The sequence below is a fragment of the Anastrepha obliqua genome, chromosome 3, assembly GCF_027943255.1.
Source record: "Anastrepha obliqua isolate idAnaObli1 chromosome 3, idAnaObli1_1.0, whole genome shotgun sequence".
NCBI classification, from domain to species: domain Eukaryota; kingdom Metazoa; phylum Arthropoda; class Insecta; order Diptera; family Tephritidae; genus Anastrepha; species Anastrepha obliqua.
Window position 1 is genome coordinate 120,564,366 of NC_072894.1, and position 20,378 is coordinate 120,584,743.

General features: G+C 37.4%; 1 protein-coding gene across 1 annotated transcript in view; it reads right to left on the minus strand.

Moving 5' to 3' along the window:
* LOC129241146 (uncharacterized) overlaps positions 1 to 19,878 on the minus strand; it is a 68,833-nt gene extending 48,955 nt beyond the window's left edge. The window contains exon 1 of the mRNA XM_054877330.1: positions 18,821 to 19,878. Within this exon, the coding sequence (XP_054733305.1) occupies positions 18,821 to 19,670 (850 nt within the window). The 5' untranslated portion in view covers positions 19,671 to 19,878. The remainder of the gene's footprint in view (positions 1 to 18,820) is intronic.
* Between the last annotated feature and the right edge of the window lie 500 nt (positions 19,879 to 20,378).

A 20,378-nucleotide genomic window follows, 5' to 3' on the forward strand; every position in this document is an offset into this window, starting at 1 on the left:
CATATGAATGCTTGTAATACACATAGGTATATGGGATTTATGCACGGACCATGTCGATATACATATAATTTGAACGTGTTCCCTAATGGGATCATCTTGTGGACCCGCTTCATGGATTCAGAGTATTTCTCTATGCCCAACTTTCGCAAATAATTTTAGTATTTGCCCTATTTTGTTGAGTTCTGATCTTTATTAACATAACTAAAACTTGTTTATTTTGTTTTTGGCCGTCAAATCCTAAATATTAGTATCAATAAATTGAGTTCGAGGTCGGATTTTAAGTAAACATTTTTTAAATAAAACACAAAAATTTATATTAGATTCCAAAGATGACTTCAGATTGAAACCGACACATAACGAAAATTTTGTTATTAAGGAACAAAAACAAAAAAAAAACATGATAGTGGAAATCCGTGCAAATTCGGATACCCCTAATGTATGTATTTTTGATGTATGCGCAGGGCAAGACATTTTCGGCTTGTGCCATATGATTCATTAAGTATACGCCCGCGTGCTTTACGAATTTTCGCTAATTATGGCACAATACCTATTTTTCAATAGGGCATGCGTCCAGATGCTGAAGAAAACTATCATATAACGATTTCCACTATTCATCAACCATTATATTCATTTCATAGGTATAAACAGTAGCGGACATAATGTTAAGACCTGGAAAAAATCACATTTTCTTACCGCTTTCTGCTATTTCTGAAGGGAATAATTTATCTTAAATATATTAAATTGTAAAGAAATTTTAAATAATAATAAAATGTAATAAGAATAAATTTAAAATAAATTAACAATTAATTAATTAATCAATAATTAAATAGTTTTAAATGCATTTCTTTAAATATATTTAAATCTGAGAAAAATATGTGTTTATTTTCATTATTAATTGCGTAATCATTATTTATTTGATTTCTTTCTTCAATTTATTGCAAGAGTATGTTGTTTTTTTTTAAATTATTTCTTATTATACAAATATAGAAATTAATGACTCTGAAATAAAATGTTTTTAAGAAGTTTCATTTATTAAGTCTAATAATCAGTGGTAATTGCCCAAAATATCCCCAAATTAGTCGACTGCTTCCCTGTCTAACAGTTCTTCTAAAGCAATTCTACGAATGTGATGGAGTTTGCTTTTTCTACATCTTTCGCAAGCTATTTCATCAGATGCAAATAAATTGAAAGTGGATTTATCGCATAATTTTAACCTACTGACGTCATATGCCATCTAATTTACATGTTTTTTCGCGCATGCAAAAGCAAGTAAAGAAGCTAGTTTCCTACAGTTTGCGTAGTAAATTTCGTGCGCTTAATTCTGCTAAATTTTTCCCATAAAACTCATCTAATATCCGAAGATTAGAGCTATTGTTTTTAGTAAGCGATTTTCATGTGCTGTGGTTTTTGGTATATTTCTCGGATCCTTTCTTATTATAAAGATCCAGTGTCCTATTAAGCATTTAAAATTTTTCGTATTACAGGTCTATTAAACCAAATAAGAGAGTTGCTGATATTCCGCAGACGTACAAACAATTTTCAACATATCAACTTCGTTAATTTTTTACAACTTGGCAATGTTTCCACTTAACACAGCAGCACCGTTAAGTAGTTGCACAACTTAAGAGTAATTGATTTAATTCAAATCGTAAAATCTCTACTTAAACTCAGAAAAATTAATAGGTAGCAAACAGTTAGTGTAATATTTTTATGGCCCTCCCATTGCGGTTAAACTAGTAGTTAAAATTTTTATGTCCGCCACTGTATACATATACATATATTTCTTTCGATTTTAACCTTACTGTTGATGGAGCGACTGATGACCAAATAGAAGTTGCCCCGCCTTCTTCCTTTCCCCTCATACATTGTTGCTGTATATTAGCGCCCATGCTCGGCTATTTGGTAACACAGCGTAACAATTCCAAGTCACTCCACGAGTATACATACTTGTATGCCTTTGTGTGTGTATGTAGTACGGGTATACGCGCGTTCGTTAGCGCATCAATTCGTCGCTTGACGCGTCACATTGCGCCGTTACAAAATGTCTGGCAAATAAGAAAAAATTGAGAAAGTGCCGATTATACCTACATAATAGCCAGAAAATTGTGCAGAAAAGTATAGAGTAATAGCTGACAATTGTGGCTGGGCGGATTTTGGAATGATGGCGGCAGGCGATTACAAAAGCGTTCGGCTGGCTGCTGGCTGCGCTTGGCTTGTGGTGTTGGTAAGACCCCTTCAAACATGAGCATTTTTCGACGCTCGCTGACAGATCGCAGTTGTTAACTATTTTTATTTTTGTTCTCCTTTTTATTTTTAATACTTCTGCTATTTGTTTTTAAATTTTGGTACTCTTTTCTTTAATTTTTATTTACTTTACCTCTTTATATTTATTTATTTTTCACTTTGCCTTACGGTTGTTTGTGCCTTGGTTGTCTGCGTAGTGTCAGAGAAGCAGAACAACAAAAAAGCAAAAAAAATTTTTCTTTGCTATTATTTATTGGCGTGAGCAACAACAACAATCATAGTATTGCAATACAATTACTTGCGTTCATCAACTACTGGCATACACCAAAATATCTGCAGAAAAAGTTATTGTTATTATTGTTTGTTGAAAGTAAGCGAAATGAATAAAATTATATATTAAAAATAATTACGTTGAAGTGTAAGAGTTGAGCAAAATTGTAATAAAAGTTAAACACAAAAAAGGTAACGGGTAGTCATAGATATGCATGCATATTAGGCCGGGTCGATTTGTGGGGAGGCAAAAAAATCGCCCATTGCTCTGTGAAAATCATATTCTAGGGATCAAAATAAGAAACTTTGCCGAAGGAACCATACCTCTGAAACGAATTCTGATGTCCACCCAATTTGGGTCGAACTTTTTAGTTTCTTTTGTCATGTAAAGGCCAAAAATGGTAATATTTTGAAATGATTGTATGGGGAACCCCCCAGGGGAGTTCCAGGGAGTGTGCCACTGGCATGGGTGGATCGGCCGTCCAAAGTTAGTGGGGGTCGGTCATACATTTGGACTCGATTGGAGCACTCTAAATGGGTCAAAGTGGGATTTTTTGTTCGACCCAAATTTGGGGACATCAGAATTCGTTTTAGAGGTATGATTCCTTCGGCAAAGTTTCTTATTTTGATCCCTAGAATACGATTTTTACAGAGCAATGAGCGATTTTTAAATCGACCCGCCCTAATGCATATGTAGCTTTCAAGCTTTTCCGAGCTGCTAGCTTTTTAGGAGATTTTTCAGGCAACCAACTCTACAAACAGTCTTTACAGTTTGGAAATTATTAAAAATTACTATGGAAATACCGGCCTAGTATTACTAAAATACGTACATACCTACATACGTATCGTACCTATAATCGATTTGCTGGTGGGGAAATTTCATACAGAGACTTTGTCATCAATCGGGCGTTCATAAGATTTGAAATCTCTCTGTTGTATTCTCTGAGCCAGCATCACTTAATACATAATTTATGTTAACAAGCCTGCCATTTGGGATGAGCTCGAGCCCAACATTTGGGAGAAATCGAAACAAATTGATTTGAATTGAAAATTAATTGCAGCACTGCAAATGGGGCCGACAAAGTATTACCAGGTGCACAACAAGTGTGTGCTCTCTCGCCACAGCTGTTTAACAATGGATTGGACGCCGCCATGAAGAACGCCGCGTAAACTGGAGGCGGCATTACCAGGGGACTACAAGAGCGCCTAGCGGATCTCGACTCTGCATACTGCATCTGTTTACAGCCTCACAACTACCTCGATATGGCAACGAAGATCGAAGCAGTTCAAGAAGCAGTTGAGAAAACCGGTTTGAATATCCAAAAAACTAAAGTAAAAAAAAGTAAAATAAAGTGAATGAACATAGAAAATAGCAAAACTTCGCAATTGATGGTATTGACGGTCTACCAGAATAGAAAAAATTCGTTTTGGCTTTGTGATTAACACTGGAAATGGAGCCGAGACGGTTCTTTAAAAGAGATCATATTCCTTAGATAAATATTGGCAGAAATGTAGCTTTCATACCGTTGGAAATGTATTTAGTTCTTCCTTTCATGCGCAGGGGTGCCAATCTTTAATTAACTTCGAGCTGCATCGAAGTTTATATACCCAACGACATGAAATTTTTGGTTGGTTGATAGTAGTGACGGCCGCCGTAGCCGAATGGGTTGGTGCGTGATCACCATTCGGAATTCACAGAGAGGTCGTTGGTTCGAATCTCGGTGAAACACCAGAATTAAGAAAAACATTTTTCTAATAGCGGTCGCCCCTCGGCTGGCAATGGCAAACCTCCGAGTGTATTTCTGCCATGAAAAAGCTCCTCATAAAAATATCTGCCGTTCGGAGTCGGCTTGAAACTGTAGGTCCCTCCAATTTGTGGAACAACACCAAGACGCACACCACAAATAGGAGGAGGAGCTCGGCCAAACACCTAACAGAAGTGTACGCGCCAATTATTATTATTTTTTTTTTTGATAGTAGTGACATATAAGTGCTGTTGTTCGAATTTACTGTTATCTTCAAACCATTTAGACTTGTTTAAGATTATTTCCATGAATCTGCTACAGCGAAGGATGCACATGAAAAATGTCGTCTTGCGTAGTAAAGGGTGATTTTTTAGCAATTATCTTTTTAAACAGTTGGTTTAAACAACTGACGCACGTTTCGTGTTTTGTTTCACTGTCAAACATCTTCAGTTTGGTCTATAATTTAACCATGAATCGTCTTACAAACGAACAACGCTTGCACATCATTGAATTTTATTATAAAAATGCGTGTTCTGTTAAGAAAGTTTATCGCGCGCTTCTTCCATTTTATGGTCAGTTTAATCGATCCACTGAAGCGGCTATTCGAGCTATTGTGACTAAATTTAGAACCAAATTTACTTTATTGGATATCAAACCACCAACACGCTTACGTAGAGTGCGAACTGAAGAAAATATCGCAGCTGTATCGGCCAGTGTTAATGATGACCATCAATTATCGATTCGTCGCCGTTCGCAGCAATTGGGCTTCTGTTACTCAACAACGTGGAAAATTTTGCGAAAGGATTTAGGTGTGAAGCCTTTCAAAATACAGCTGGTGAAAGAATTGAAGCCGCCAAACAGAATTTTTGGTGAATGGGCTCTTGGAAAGTTGGCCGAAGATCCACTTTTTTATCGAAAAATTGTGTTCAGCGACGAAGCTCATTTTTGGATCAATGGATACGTAAATAAGCAGAATTGTCGATTTTGGAGTGAAGATCAGCCAGAAGAGTTGCAAGAGCTATCAATGTATCCAGAAAAGGTCACAGTTTGGTGCGGTTTATGGGCTGGAGGTATCATTGGACCGTACTTCTTCAAAGATGCTGCGAATCGTACCGTAACTGTGAATAGTGAGCGCTACCGTGAAACGATATCCAACTTTTTTTTGCCCAATTGCCCACCCTATCAATTGGCCACCTAGATCTTGCGATATAACGCCTTTAGATTATTTTTTGTGGGGCTATGTTAAAGCTCATGTCTATGCAGACTCGCCTGCTTTAATTAACGCATTGGAAGACAACATTAAAGCATTTATATGTGAGATACCGGCCGAAACATTGGAAAGAGTATGCCAAAATTGGACTAAGCGGATGGACCATTTCAGGCGCAGTCGCGGTCAACATTTGCATGAAATAATCTTCAAACATTAAATTATATGGACTGTACTGTACTATCGATTTAAATAAAAGTTTCATGCATTTTTCTGAATTTTACGTGTGTTGAAAAACTTTCCTATAGCTCTCAAAAAATCACCCTTTATTTTTATAATGAAATCAAAATAAATCCTTAATACTTTTTAATGAAACTTTCGTTTGAAGCAGCCATTTTTCATGGCTAAAATGATGCCTCTCGGAAACTTTGTTCCGCCCTAAAGGCAATAAAATAGCAGATTTTTGATTTTATTAAAGTAATTTTTTTATTAATCAAATATTTCAATGAAGCTTTAATAGATGCACTCTTCAGTTAAGCACCTTGTGATACACGACATTTTTTGTTTTATTATCAGGTGCAAGAACAAACAACGCAGATGGTTTTCCGACCCGTGAACATGCCACATACAATTGACCATGTGAGAAACATTGATTTTCTAGATTCAGACCAAAACTTCCAAGGATTGGCCTGGTGATTGGTTAATTGTCATGGCGAATGCAAGACCGATCGGAAATTGAAGTATTTTAAACTCAAACGAAAGATCGGTTGGGATCATCGGGATTCTCGGAATGAGAACTTCTTCACCTTCGAATTTTCCTTTGAGTACGAGTATCGTCGCGTAAATCACATTGTTCGTCAATTTATTTACCACCAAACGCGTACCGTCGCAAAGTTTTGGTGGGCTTATGTTTCGAAGCATGATTAGTACGGAGCCAACTTTAAGGCGTAAATTGTGCGGTGGTAAGACAGGCACATCCAAGGAGTTTAAAAATTCAATTCGATAGTTGGTGGCTTCATTTGCTACACAGTCAATGCATTCGAAGCAATGCATTGTTCCAATGATATCATTCTGAATTATGTAGTTTAGGTCATCTACATCTTTATTCTTAGCCGCTAAAATTGATCGCTCACTCAACCATTCATTATTTTTGTAGTTATTAATGATGTTTGGGAATACTTTATTGATAAGTTCGTCTATTGATGAGGTAAAGTTACAGAAATTCTGAGGAAATGAAATCAATCCGCTCGATTCGTCGACAGGTACTCGACCATTATCGATAGTCAGTAATTGCTCAGAAAAATCTTCAGTGCATGTATCATTAAGTAATGCAACTCTCATGTTTGTTGTCAGCTGAAGTTTCTTCACATAGCGCCATAGATTCGATGATTTGAGGCAAGCGTTTATTTCGTCAGCAGCCGTTGATCTTGGAATTACTGGCAATGTGTGGCGGAAGTCGCCAGACAGTAAAATGATTGCGCCTCCAAAAAAGTCAATAACGGCAATTTCACTCTTCCACTAATGTAGCACAATCCGGGCGTTTCTCCGGAAAACTTCAATGCGCCACAATACTCGCAAACAACGTTCATTGGCCCAATGCAAACGCTAGGATGCAAGCAGTAATCAGTGTTGCAATCATATCGAAACGCTGCACTTGATAATTCTCTTCTTGTGCGTCGAAAATGATCTACTTGTTGATCTCTGTTACTCGCTCGACAATTTCGCATTGCCAACCGAGCCATTTCACGGGCTGCCTCGCTTTGCTCTTGTGATTGAGAAGCATGAAGTCGAGCCATACTAACGCGGCGCTCTTCACGGGAATTCCTTGTGCTTCTTCAGTCGTTTTATTCGCAATGTTTCGTATACTTCTTGCATTACGGCTTTGTCGGGAAAGATTCGAGCGTCTTGGTTGCGGCACTGATAATGATGATTCAAAGAGAATACAAATTACTGTGAATATATATTTCTCACAAAATTTATATTATCAAATTTTCTACTTAACTATAGACAAAATTACGTTTAGCTGTCATTTGCGTTTTTTTATTCCATATCAGATGCGTTTTTGTTATACCACCTTTTATAGTGACTTCACGGCAACGCGTTCGAATGGGATAAAAAGTAACCTATGCCCGTCTCCTGGTTCTAAACTACCTCTCCACCAATTTTCAGCCAAATCGGTTCAGCCGTTCTCGAGTTATAAATAGTGTAACTAGCATGACTTTCTTTTATTGGGTAGTCGAAAAAGTCTTTTCGTATTTTGTCAATAGATGTCGTTGGAGTCATCTATCTCCAGTGCTACCAATCACATTGTGTCATGTCATATGGTGTTAGAAAGGTGATATTTTAAGCTTCATTTAACCAAAAAAAAATAAATTCGGAGAAGTTGAAAAAAAGTTATAGCTGTTCAAAAATAAGTGAAAATAATGAAGAAATTCGCTATATTTTGAAATTTTTGTATAAAAAAGGGAAGAATGCCACCCAAGCCACCAATGAATTTTGTGAAGTTTACGGAGACGATGCTGTATCAGTTCGTGTAGCACAACAATGGTTCGCTCGCTTCCGTTCTGGAAATTTCGATGTGAAAGACGCACCTCGCCCCGGTCGACCTATCGTTGAAAAAGTCGATGAAATTATGGAAAAGATTGACCAGGACCGTCACATAAGCTGCCATGACATCGCCAAGGCACTAAACATTCATCATCAAACGGTTTTGAACCATTTAAAAAAGGCTGGTTACAAAAAGAAGCTCAATGTTTGAGTACCACATGAATTATCTGTGAAAAATTTAATGGACCGAATTAACACCTGCGATTCTTTGCTGAAACGAAATGAAATCGAACCATTTCTGAAGCGAATGGTAACAGGAGACGAAAAGTGGATCAAATACGACCATAATGTGCGAAAAAGATCATGGTGCAAGGGTGGTGAAGCTCAACAAATGGTCGCAAAGCCAGGATTGATGCCTCGAAAGGTTATGCTGTGTGTTTGGTGGGATTGGAAAGGAATCATCCACTATGAGCTGCTCCAGCCTGCTCGAACGATTGATTCTACACTTTAGTGTCAACAACTGATGAGATTGAAGCAAGCAATCGAAAAAAACGGCCAGAACTGATCAGCAGAAAGGGCGTCGTCATCCATCAGGACAACGCTAGGCCACACACATCTTTGATGACTCGCCAAAAACTGGGAGAGCTTGGCTAGGAAGTTTTGATGCATCCACCATATAGCCCTGACCTTGCACCATCGGACTACCATTTGTTTCGGTCAATGCAGAACTTCCCTAATGGAGTAAAGTTGACTTCAAGAGAAGCCTGTGAAAATTACTTGTCGCAGTTTTTCGCCGAGAAACAACAAAAGTTTTACACTGATGGAATAATGTCTCTAGAAGAAAAATGGCAAAAGGTGGTCGACCAAAATGGTACTTGGTTTAATAAACTTCATTATAAATATAAAAAAATGAGTTGAAGTTTGATTAGAAATACGAAAAGACTTTTTCGACTACCCAATATATATATAGATTTAGTTCCTTTTATAATTTTTTCGTGTAAAATAAAATCAATCGAATAAACTCAAATTATTCAATTAAAATCCTATAAACACTTTGAATTCGGGCGTTTTCGTCGACAGTATTTGTCATCGCCTAAACAATTAATTACACCCATGCACATTTTCGAAATAAAAAAAAATGAATGCTTAAAGGGCTAATACAAAAACGTTGCCATGGCGCTCTTCCATTTCTCAGTTTTCTTTCTATACAAATGCATTTAATACTTTTTCCTCACAAATATGCATTTAAGTATGGCTTATCACCATTTTTTCTCATACCTATTCACAGTTTCATACTAAAATAAAATGCCATTTATGCACAAATAATTAAGCTTAGCTTTTAATTTTTTTATGTCCACCACAAAAGTTTGTTACCCGACTATTATGACAACGACCATTATTTGCTTAAAGGAATATGGTAACAGCCGCCTGCTTAACTGCAACCAAAAAGGGTTAACCATTCCGCGCTTTTGCAATTCAGACATTTCGAAGAAAGCAAGTCAAAAACAATCACCTCAGCGGATTCAATGCTCGATTCACAAACTTGTCAGTCAGTCAGTCATAATTTTGCAAATTACCATTGCCAATTGGCAAATGTGTGTTGTAAGCTTAAAAATTTCCCAAACTGCTACGAATTGCAAAAAAACTACAAACAATAAAAAATAAATAAATAAAATAAAGCATACAAATTTAAGAAAATAAAAGAATTCCAACATTCAATTCTTCTGATAAATGCATATTCTTCTGTGTTGGTATTGGCTCCACTGGACACTGTGGCAATATGGTGGATGTCAAAATTTACATTCTTGCAGGTGCCCAACATTTTTATAGCTACATTCATATTTTTTACAATGCGACATTCACTGGCAATTTTTCGTCAATGTATATGTGTATGTATGTGTGCACATAGTACATACATTCCCTTTTATGTCGAGTTCAATGAGTCCATTGCTCATTAATGAATATGAGTCGAAAGTGTTATTTTACAATATTGACAAGCGAATAAACGATTATAAAGTGAAAAATTTATTTACTTTTTACTCTTTGCAAAATCATCGATAGCAAATAAGGGAAATAATAAGAAAAAAAAATACAACTTTCTGTTATATAACACTTTTCATTTTAATATTATGAAAGGATCGATAATAATTTGCTATTTTCTTGGCAGCCCACCAAAAAGGGAAAGCAAATCGGTTTAATTGCTTATGCGTTTTTTCAGCATAGCGTTTGCTCGTGTACATCTTTTGTAAATTATTACAAAATCGTTGACGGCAGCCCAAAAAATTTTCAAAATGCTTACTATTTATTGCCGAATTTTTCTTGCGAAAAGTAGCTTCTACAACTCTTCGGAAAATTCATGTAGAAATAACTTTGTAACTCGACCAACTGTAGTAAAAGTTGTCATAGGCGGGCGCTCATGATGCCCAGTATACTCGCCATTAAACGAAAAAATGCCATCATTTCATGACGAGTATACTTAAAGGGTTAATGAAGGAAATCAATATATTAGAGATTTGCATTGCAAAGTGCATACGAGTACTATTTTTTTCAATCGCGAAATTTCCGTATTAGAGTTCGGATTACGGGACTTTCATCGGGATGCAGTGTTTTTTGAAAGTTGCATTCAACTATATTAATAAACATAACGATTTTTAACTATTACAATTCACAATTCGTGGGAAGTTCAGAAAGCCGAGCTCCTCCTCCTATTTGTGGTGTGCGTCTTGATGTTGTTCGACAAATGGAGGGACCTACAGTTTTAAGCCGACTCCGAACGGCAAATATTTTTATGAGGACCTTTTTCATGGCAGAAATACACTCGGAGGTTTGCCATTGCCTGCCGAGGGGCGACCGCTATTAGAAAAATGTTTTTCTTAATTTTGGTGTTTCATCGAGATTCGAACCGACGTTCTCTCTGTGAATTCCGAATGGTAGTCACGCACCAACCCATTCGGCTACGGCGGCCGGAGATATATCTACGCAGCCGAATATCAGAAGGCCACGCAGTGTTCGGCTTGTTGGAAAAAGAGTGAAGGTCATCTCATATATCTAGACGCACGAAACTGAAAATATTCGGGTCCAATGTGAAGTCAGTTATCTTAAACGGTTTCCGACTCTGGTGTCTACGTGGAAACCAGCGGGACAAAACTATACTTTGCTCTTGGAATGTACGCATCTGTGTTTCAAGCGGAGGTGTATGCCATTCAAGAAGCAATGAACTTTGTTGTGGAAAACAGGTGGGGATCTGTATGTGTCTGCAGCGACAGCAAATCTGCGCTCATGGTTTTAGACAACCTTCCAACCACTTCAAGGGTAGTTGAGTCCTGTAAATCCAGGCTGAATTATGTCGGTAGACATAATTTCCTGATGCTAACATGGGTCCCGGGACGCGTGGGTATCGCGGGTAACGATACCTCTGACTATTTAACTAAGACCCTGAGGCGAACTTCTTTGGGCCGCAGCCCGTTCTGCCACTGCCTTCTGGAGCCACCAAATCTACGGTTATCAAATGGGTAACTACCACCCACAAACGAGCTTGGGAGGATGAGAGAGGCTGCACATGAACAAAACTGATGTTACCTCCTGTCATTAAGCAGAATTGACTGGAGGCAGCTGGTTTTCTATGAGCGAAGCACATGGAAAGATAGGCATCTCAAACACTGCACTCTGCTCAGCATGTGGAGAGGAGGATGAGACGGCGGACCACTTTCTATGCGTCTGCCCGGCCTTGGCTCGAATCATTTTGAGGTCTTTGACACTGATGTGTTAAGAAGCGACCACCTTGGCTCTTTGGCACTACACAATCTACTCAGATTTCTTCTTCTTTCGGGTAGATTTAAGGGGGGAGCCTGGTTTATAAGGTCAAAAAAATCAATTTTTTTTTCGTTTTAAGCGATTGCTAATATATTTCAGAATATTCACACAAAGTTACAGAGCCTAATTCTCAATATTTCCGTAGATACAAAGCCAAAGGTAGGCGAGCGTTAGGTAGTTACGCTGTTACCGGACAGCTATAGTACAAACTTTATCTTCTTTTCTCGACTTTTCATTTTTATGATTTCTTTGAATTGGCGTACATGAATGAAAAAAAAAATAATGAACATTTTGAAATGAATCAAAGCTTGTTCCCTTCAGTATTAAATTCTCTTCTATTTGAACTAACAAAATAGATAAAAAAATTTTTCAAGATTTTTATACCAAGTTGAAGTGAATTTTTTTTTATAGAAAGACATTTTTTTCTTTAAAACCTCCAAAAAGTTGAAATTTTGGAATTTCTCTCAGTTTTCTTAGTTCATCTAGAATAAAAAATCATGATAATTAGAAATCCATTTGAATTTTTTGCTTTAGATAATAATTACGAGCTGTATCTTGTACGCCAGTTGGAAACTCCAGCGTTGCAGCGCTCTACTAATTTCTATGTTAAACATTTTTTTCAACTTATTTTAATCAGTACAAAAATTTTTTATACTTTTTAAATGTTCATTAAAAGATAGAAAAAACTTTGCAGTGCTAAATTAATATTTTTCTTAAAAAAAACAAAAATCGCAAAGAGATGCAATTTTTAGACCTCATAAACCAGGCTCCTCCCTTAAAGAAAATTAAAAACGGAACCCGATTGCAGTAAAATGGACTTAATGACTAAATGCTGATTGCTAGATTTTAGTTGTCCCCACAAAAAAAAAACAACAAATAAAAAAAGTCGGCCGCGTAGAAAAGTAACAGAGCCCATTGTATACATAAAACATCAAAATTATGGAAAACAGCGATCGTTCCTCAGTAGGTAATGGTAAACCGTAGCATGTCTTTCTGGCATGAAAAAGCTCCACATAAAAATCATAACTTGACATAAAAGTGCAGAAAAAAATCCATAAAAGTGAGATCATACTATCGTGGAATCGCTCTAGGACATATTGCGCCATCTTTGTAAAATCAAAACTGCTCCCCATCAAGATAATGTGAAAAAACACGTACGAACGCATGTCTATTTATGCTCAAAACGTAAATGTACCGAATAGAATAAGCTGTCGAAATGATTGCCACGAGAAACGTTGTTGCCAACTCGGAAATCAAACTTTTATGCATAAGTACATTTGTATATGCATACACATACAGATAAATATACAGGTGAAACTGCATGGAAAAATTGTTGCTAGTAAAAAGTTGGACAATTAGGTTTTATTTGGAAAAATTTAGTTTAGCATGCATTCACATATGTATGTAAACTGCAATAAGGACAAAGTGCCATGAGCACGTACAATTTTCAAAACATTAGGGTGATTGGACAGCAGCAAGAAAAACGATATACTTTCTTATTTTGACCGCATTAACAGTGACCAGTACATTAGACATCTGAGAACCGTTTACAACAGCACCACTCACAAAATCGTGCCACCACGTTACGAATACTAAGAGTGCATAGCTGAATTGCTAAGCAACAACACCACCACTTGCACCAAAATATAAAATACATATGTACATACATAAGTTCATACATGCAATCATAAGTGTATGTACGCTATTGCTGGTGGCGCTAAAACCTATGAAACACCTCAACGATTCTGTTAAATAGTCCAGAATAAAATGGTAGCAGCAAATTTCTTATTTTGCTCATTGGTTAATTCTGTTATTGTATAGCTTTGCAAATAGGTGACTTGACCCACTTTCAGCACAGTCGACACCACCAATTCACCGATTTGCAAAACACAGCAACACCTAAGGCAACCGAAATTTACAACCATTAACCGTCTAGCGTGCAGCGAGCGCCGAACGCCAAGGCAACAAAGCTTTCATTCATTGGCGACAATGAGTTCACTTTCAGCAACCAAAACAACAAAAATGTTTTTCTATTTTTTGTCTTGTTTATGGCAACGAATAGCGCATAAAATTTCTTAGAATTGCATGGAAGTTGGTAAAAAAGTGTTTACACAAAAATTAGCCGTGAAGAAATTGCACAAAAAGCAAAGAACCTTTACTGCAACTTAAAAGAAAAAATAAATGATAAAAAAAATTAAGAAATAAAAAGAGAATAAAAATAAAAAGTATGAATAACAAAATATTGAATGTGACAAATAATGAATTAACCGAAAATTATTGTTAAAAATATTGCTTTTTGGGGTCAAAGCAAACGAATGCTAAGTAACCGCGAAAAGTAGTGGGAATAATAAATCTCCCAGGAAATAAATAAAAAGCGGACTGTAGAAAATTCAAATTTAAAAGAAATATTGAACTAAATACCGGGCGCTCTAAGTTCGATTGAAACATTACTGGATTTTATGAAGTTCACTTCGTGTACAAACTCCAAACTTCGGAGACAAAGGGCGGCATACGCTGGGGTGATAGGAGGAAACTAACTTGATTTATGGATGGTGAACAGATTTTCAGAGATTTGGCCTAGATTCGACCGTTAACCGGCTTTCAGCGAATTTGAAAGAAGTTTGTTTACGAAAAAACGGAAATTGAGTTGGTGATACGAAAAAAATTAAGGCAGTATCCGCCCATGTTCTTTCATTGCCGTCTGAACAACGACTAATTGGACGAGTGTGTGAATGCGTGTGAAATGAGCGGTCAGAATTCGGCTACCAAGTACCGAGTGATGTGGCAGCCGAAGTGGTTCGAACGATTTTGTTTTTCAGCATAGCTGATGGCCAAACCGGGTAATCTACCATCCTTGGATGGGATTGAGTAAATTAAGCTGATTCGTCTCTCACTCGCCAGAAATGGGCTGGGTACTCATTAGCAGTCTAGAGAATAACACATCCGACGTGGTTGATATTTCCATTGAGGGAGGGGAAATAAAATGTGTACCACGATGTTCAAACTGCAAAGGTGTGGCCAACATTAAGCCGCTATTCAACTCTCAGTGAATTTAAAGGAATGAATGACTGACGTCATAAGTGTGATTGTTTACAACAGAGGTCGGGAAAAACTGAGACTGTGTTGGGGATATAAGAAAAAATCAACGCAGCAACTGCTCCAGTTACTTCGTTGACATCTGAACAATGACAGGTTGGGAGAGCGCGTAAGAATACGTATAAAATGAGCGACCACAATTGTGCTTCGGGTGGTCAAGTCGCGTAGTCTATTATGCAATCATGGAATTTAAAGAATAGTTCTATCATTTTCAAGCCTGGATCCCAAATATGGAATACTGATGGGTCGAAGAAGATGGGTTAGAAGATAGTAGAACACAGGTGGGAATCAATGGGTCTAAAGTCAAAAAATCGATTTCAATGAGTTTTTGCCCTACATGCTTCCGTGAAGAAATAGGAACTTACATTTACATACTTTCAGATAGTCAGGCGGCTTTGAAAGCCATTCTATTAACTAGAATCACCTCAAAAATGATTTATAACTGCTTAAACCTTCTCAAAATGTTAGGAAACTTCAACACATTATTATTAGGTTGGGCTCCTGGACACGAGGGATATGAGGGAAATGAAACAGCGGACCATCTAGTTAACAAGGGGGCAAACTTTACTCTAATCGGCTCTGAGCCTTTCTGTGGACTTACAAGGAAATTCTTAGAAAGTGGGAAGAGAAGAAATTAGTTGAACACTGGCGAAATTCTATCGGTCGGGAACAAGCGAAATAATTCCTAACGCCGGTCAGAGTAATTTCTGTTGAACTACTTTCACTTAACAGAGTAGACTTCAGACTTTTAACTGGTTACTTCACAGGCCACTGTAGCCGTATCTCAGACGTAAATGAAACCGGTCTCTCTGAGACCGATTCTGTGAAATGGAAACTGAAAATTCTGAGCACATTCATTGTAAATGTCCTGCATTAAGCAGAAAACAGCTACCGCACATCGGTTGTAGTAGCCTAATAATAATAACAATAATAATGAATATGCTTGAGACCTTTTCCTATTACACTGGCGACTTCCCGACGGAGTGCGGAGTTGAGAACTTGTTGGGAGACTGGTTATTATGTGTATTTTATATATATTAATAAAACTATCTCTACTAAATCCACGATATCCTGAAGGAGTATAGAATTGAAAAATCATTGTGAGATGATTTTGATATGTCTACCTGGGAGCTTATCTTCTATGCAGGCGGGATCTCGATTGTGGAAGGAGATGAGAAATCATTGGGACATGGTATGAAGCGGAGGCAAGCACTTCTTCGGATCTGCTGGATGTAAGTAGGTATTTTCATCTACCTTTCATTCAAATTTTTGACAAGGCTGACTTATAATTTATCCTTTTTATAAGCAGTAACATTACACGCGGTCGATCCTCTATTATGAATCTGACAACATCTAAATCTAGAATATTTTTGAATGGCTTCTGTAATCAGCTTGTGGTTGATTTGATTTAGGTTATCAGACATCGAAACATTCCCCATACCTAGTAAATATTCTTTTACCATTCTTTAGCAAATGCGCAGTGAATTTATTGGCAACCTCTTGAGAGATGCGTATTTCAACCGATCAACGAGTTTTTTGTTAGAAAACAAGGTAAATATAGATTTAGTCGAAAAGTGCTTCTAATAGCCAACAATGAAATGGCTTTTAGCACAAATTAGACCGAAATTGGTGAAAAACTTATTATAAGCAAAAAAAGAAATAAATAAAAAAAATTATTTTTATGGCACAAAAGAAATTGGTTCTATTTTTGTAGTATAAAAGAAATAAATAAAAAAAATTATTTTTATGGTACAAAAGAAATTGTTTTTAGTTTTATAGTATAAAAGAATTTTTGTCTTATTTTTATGGCATAAAACAAACATTTTTTCAAATAAAAACAAAGTTTTTTGTTTAAAGTTTTCTACCTCTCTTCCAGTCTTATTCCCATTTGGCAGATTAGCTCTAGTTTTTTAATTAGAATTTTGCTTCAACTATTTAAGTATTCAAGTAGGGTGATCCAAATGTTCACAATATAACACATACATATGTAAATGCATATAAAAATATATATGTGTGCACACCATCTTCGCCACTAGCATTATTAGAATGCTACGGCCGGGAGAAATACAAATTCAAATTGGGTTAACTTAACACTCTACAATCAGAGCATTCATATTGATTATGTGAAAATTAGTTCAGACGCTTGGGAAATTCATTTTCCCATGGCATTGCCAAAGTGACCTGTTTTGATTATTCAGAACCTCGCATTTACATATACGTTAATTGGGTCAATAGTCGGTTACATGGATATATTAATAAAATTTTGTATAATTTCAAAATTAACAAAATTCAATATCATATCACACACCACATCACATTATCATATTCAAATCATAATTCATCATAAAAGAATGAACAAAAGTAAGTTGATAGGATTATGCAAATCATAGCGACTGATTACTTCAAAATATACTAACCACTGGCTCGGAAGAGTGAATAATTATATAAATCCAAAAATTGATTGTTAATGACCGCGATCCTATCCCTCAGGAGTTAAGTGTAGCCATACTCAGTGTTAGTAGCTTCAAAATGGTTTGAAAGAAGTAAGAAAGGGTTACAGGAAGAAGTGATGTATCCTAGGAATACACAGCGACTCAGCTCTCTCTAGCTCAATTTCCTATTGATGACATCAATAACACCAACGGATCTGAGAGAATTCGGGAAATATAGGAGCTGACATTTTTAGTTCTATACATAGAAAAAATATCAGTGCCTATGGGCCCCCGTAGCCGAATGGGTTGGTGCGTGACTACCATTCGGGAAGGTGTAGGTTCGAATCGCCGTGCATGAAACAGCAAAATGGTAGACAAGTTTTTTGTAATAGCGATCGCCACTCTGCAGGCAATGTCAAAGGGTGTATTTGTGCCATTAAAAGGCTCCTCATAAAAAACCCTTTCCGTTCGGAGCCGGCTTGAAACTGTAGGCCCCTCGATTTGTGGAACAACATCAAGACCCACGCCACAATAAGGAGCAGGAGCCCGGCCAAACACTCAACAGAAGTGTACGTGCCAATTATTTATTTACTGCTTATGAGTAATTTTAAGGTAGAAACCCATGCAGGGGTTAATTTTTAAGCACCTTGCCATCTTAAGTTATAGTTTGGCCGCACCGAGAACCCTTTCCGCTCTTAACGCACAGCTGCAGCAGAAACACCAATAGAGCCTGAACCCTTCTTTCACCCGCCATCAAAGAAAAGCAATGTCGAGAAGAAAAGAAGAGATTTGCACGGGAACCAAACAATGAGACAGCGCCAACCAAAAAAGTTTCTGGGAATGCACAAAAAGAAAAGAGTCGAAGGACTCATGAGTTCTCTAAAAATAAATAATGTTTGCTTTGATACTGTGGACCGAGAATCCATTTCCACAGGCTTAAGATTACTTTTGATAAATAGTCGCTGCAAAGACTTCTGGGCACGTGACGCCATATCGAGAAGGCTGGAGAAGTATCTTGGCTCATTCGCCATATCCATACACCTTTCAGCATTTTCCAGAAGATTGAGGTTCAAATGAAGGCTGGAGTAGTCTGGAATATGAAAGCGAATGCTGCTCAGAAGGGCTGAATTTTCGAAAAGACGAGGAAATACCTACTTATACGAATTTTTATGGTAGTGCATTCGAGATCGCACAGTCGCAGGCGGAAACCAATTTTGTCCATGTATGCATTTATCTAGACATGATGCCCATGCGTAGAATCGGTTCAAACGCATGCTGTATAATAGCAAAACTGAGGCTTTTTACGCCAATGGATTGAGAACACCACACGATTCGAAAATAATTATTTATTATTTTTGCTTATTTTTCTTTAATATTTGCGTGCAAAGAGAAAAGCACTCTGAAAAACTTTGTTTTTCCTCACACTAAATCTATGCAAATATTTTATATTTACTCATATCGCCTACCTTTCTGCAGTTGTTGCTGTTGCTGTTGATACAAGTGGTGATGGAGATCACGCCACGGCTGCCACAACAAACTATTTGCCACATTCGAATTATTTTGTTGATCGCGCGCGTGCAGCAAATGTGCATGCGCGTGCGCAGTTTGGTGGTGGTGATGCAAATGCTGCAGATGAGATGGTGGCGGCGGCAGTGGCAACGCCGTTGCATGTTGCAATTGTATGTGCGAAATTGTTGGTGATGGCGTGGCGGCTGCGGTATGATGCCCGCTCAAATGCCCCGGTGCCAATTGTTGATGTTGATGCGCGATATGTTGTTGTTGTTGCTGCTGTTGCTGCAAGTGATGCAGGTGCTGTTGTGCAGCCATGGCAGCGGCAGCAGCAGCAGCTTGTGCTGCGGAAAAATGTGGAAAATGGTGCGGTGAGAGTGAACGCTGAGCTGGTTGCGGCGGATGCACCTGCGGAAGTTTATGTCCATTTGTTGGACCATTGCCGTTAGTCGCAACGACTGCTGCTTGCTGGTTGCTGTGTTTGCTCGCCGTTGGGCTAACAGCAGGCAGCGTTGTGGCGATTGCGCTGCCAACGGCTGATGTTGGCGAAGATGATAAAGACGAGGCGGTTGAGGAGGATGTCGAAGGTGAGGCGATTGATGACGTGGTCGATGAAGAATTGGTAGTATTGTTGTTGCTACTGCTATTGTTGTTGCTGGACGTATGGGAGTTGGCGCGCGGTGAGAGCGTGTTCTGTGCGGCAGCTGATGCTGCTGCGGCGGATGCAGCTGCAGCGGCCACGCGCTCAAATTCCTTGATACGATTGTAGTAGTTTTGTTCGAATGCGTTGAGCAACAGATATTCCATTTTGAGCCTCGGGAGGAGTGCTTGGCAGGTGTGTGTGAGTGTAGTAGTGGGTCTGAAGAGTTATGTATTTGTTGTTTTAATTTTTCTATTAGTACACACGGTGCTCCATTTTCAAGTGACGATTTTTAAGTTGGATTCAAACTTTTATTTATTATCTCGTGCACCTTCAAGTACAATTTAGGTGGTTTACTATATTCACTTTTTGTTTTAATATTCTTACAATTTATGCACTGTGTTTTTATTATTTTTCGGTGATCTATTCAAAAGAAGAGTTTGTGTTTATTGTTTTTTATTCATGCTTAGCACTTAAGCTAATGATATTTTTTTAAGAAATGTGCCGTTTACTTTTTAATGACTTTGGTAATAATTTCATTACTAGGGTTTCTAGGAGGGTTTCTAGCAAAACAAAGCAAAAAAATATGAATAATATGATGTTTTTTTAAGAAACAAGTAACTAATGTGCCGTTTACTTTTTTAATGACTCTGGTAATAATTTCATTACTAGGGGTTCTAGAAGGGTTTCTAGCAAAACAAAACAAAAAAATAAATAAATAAAACACTTAAGGAGTTGCATTAAATTAAACACTTTTCATGGTATTGCAATACATTTTTTAGGGAAACATTTTATTTTTTAAAGTGTTTACTATTTTGTAATTTTACTACGGTCATTTATTTTTGTTTTTTTGCTATCAGGTAAATATCGAAAAA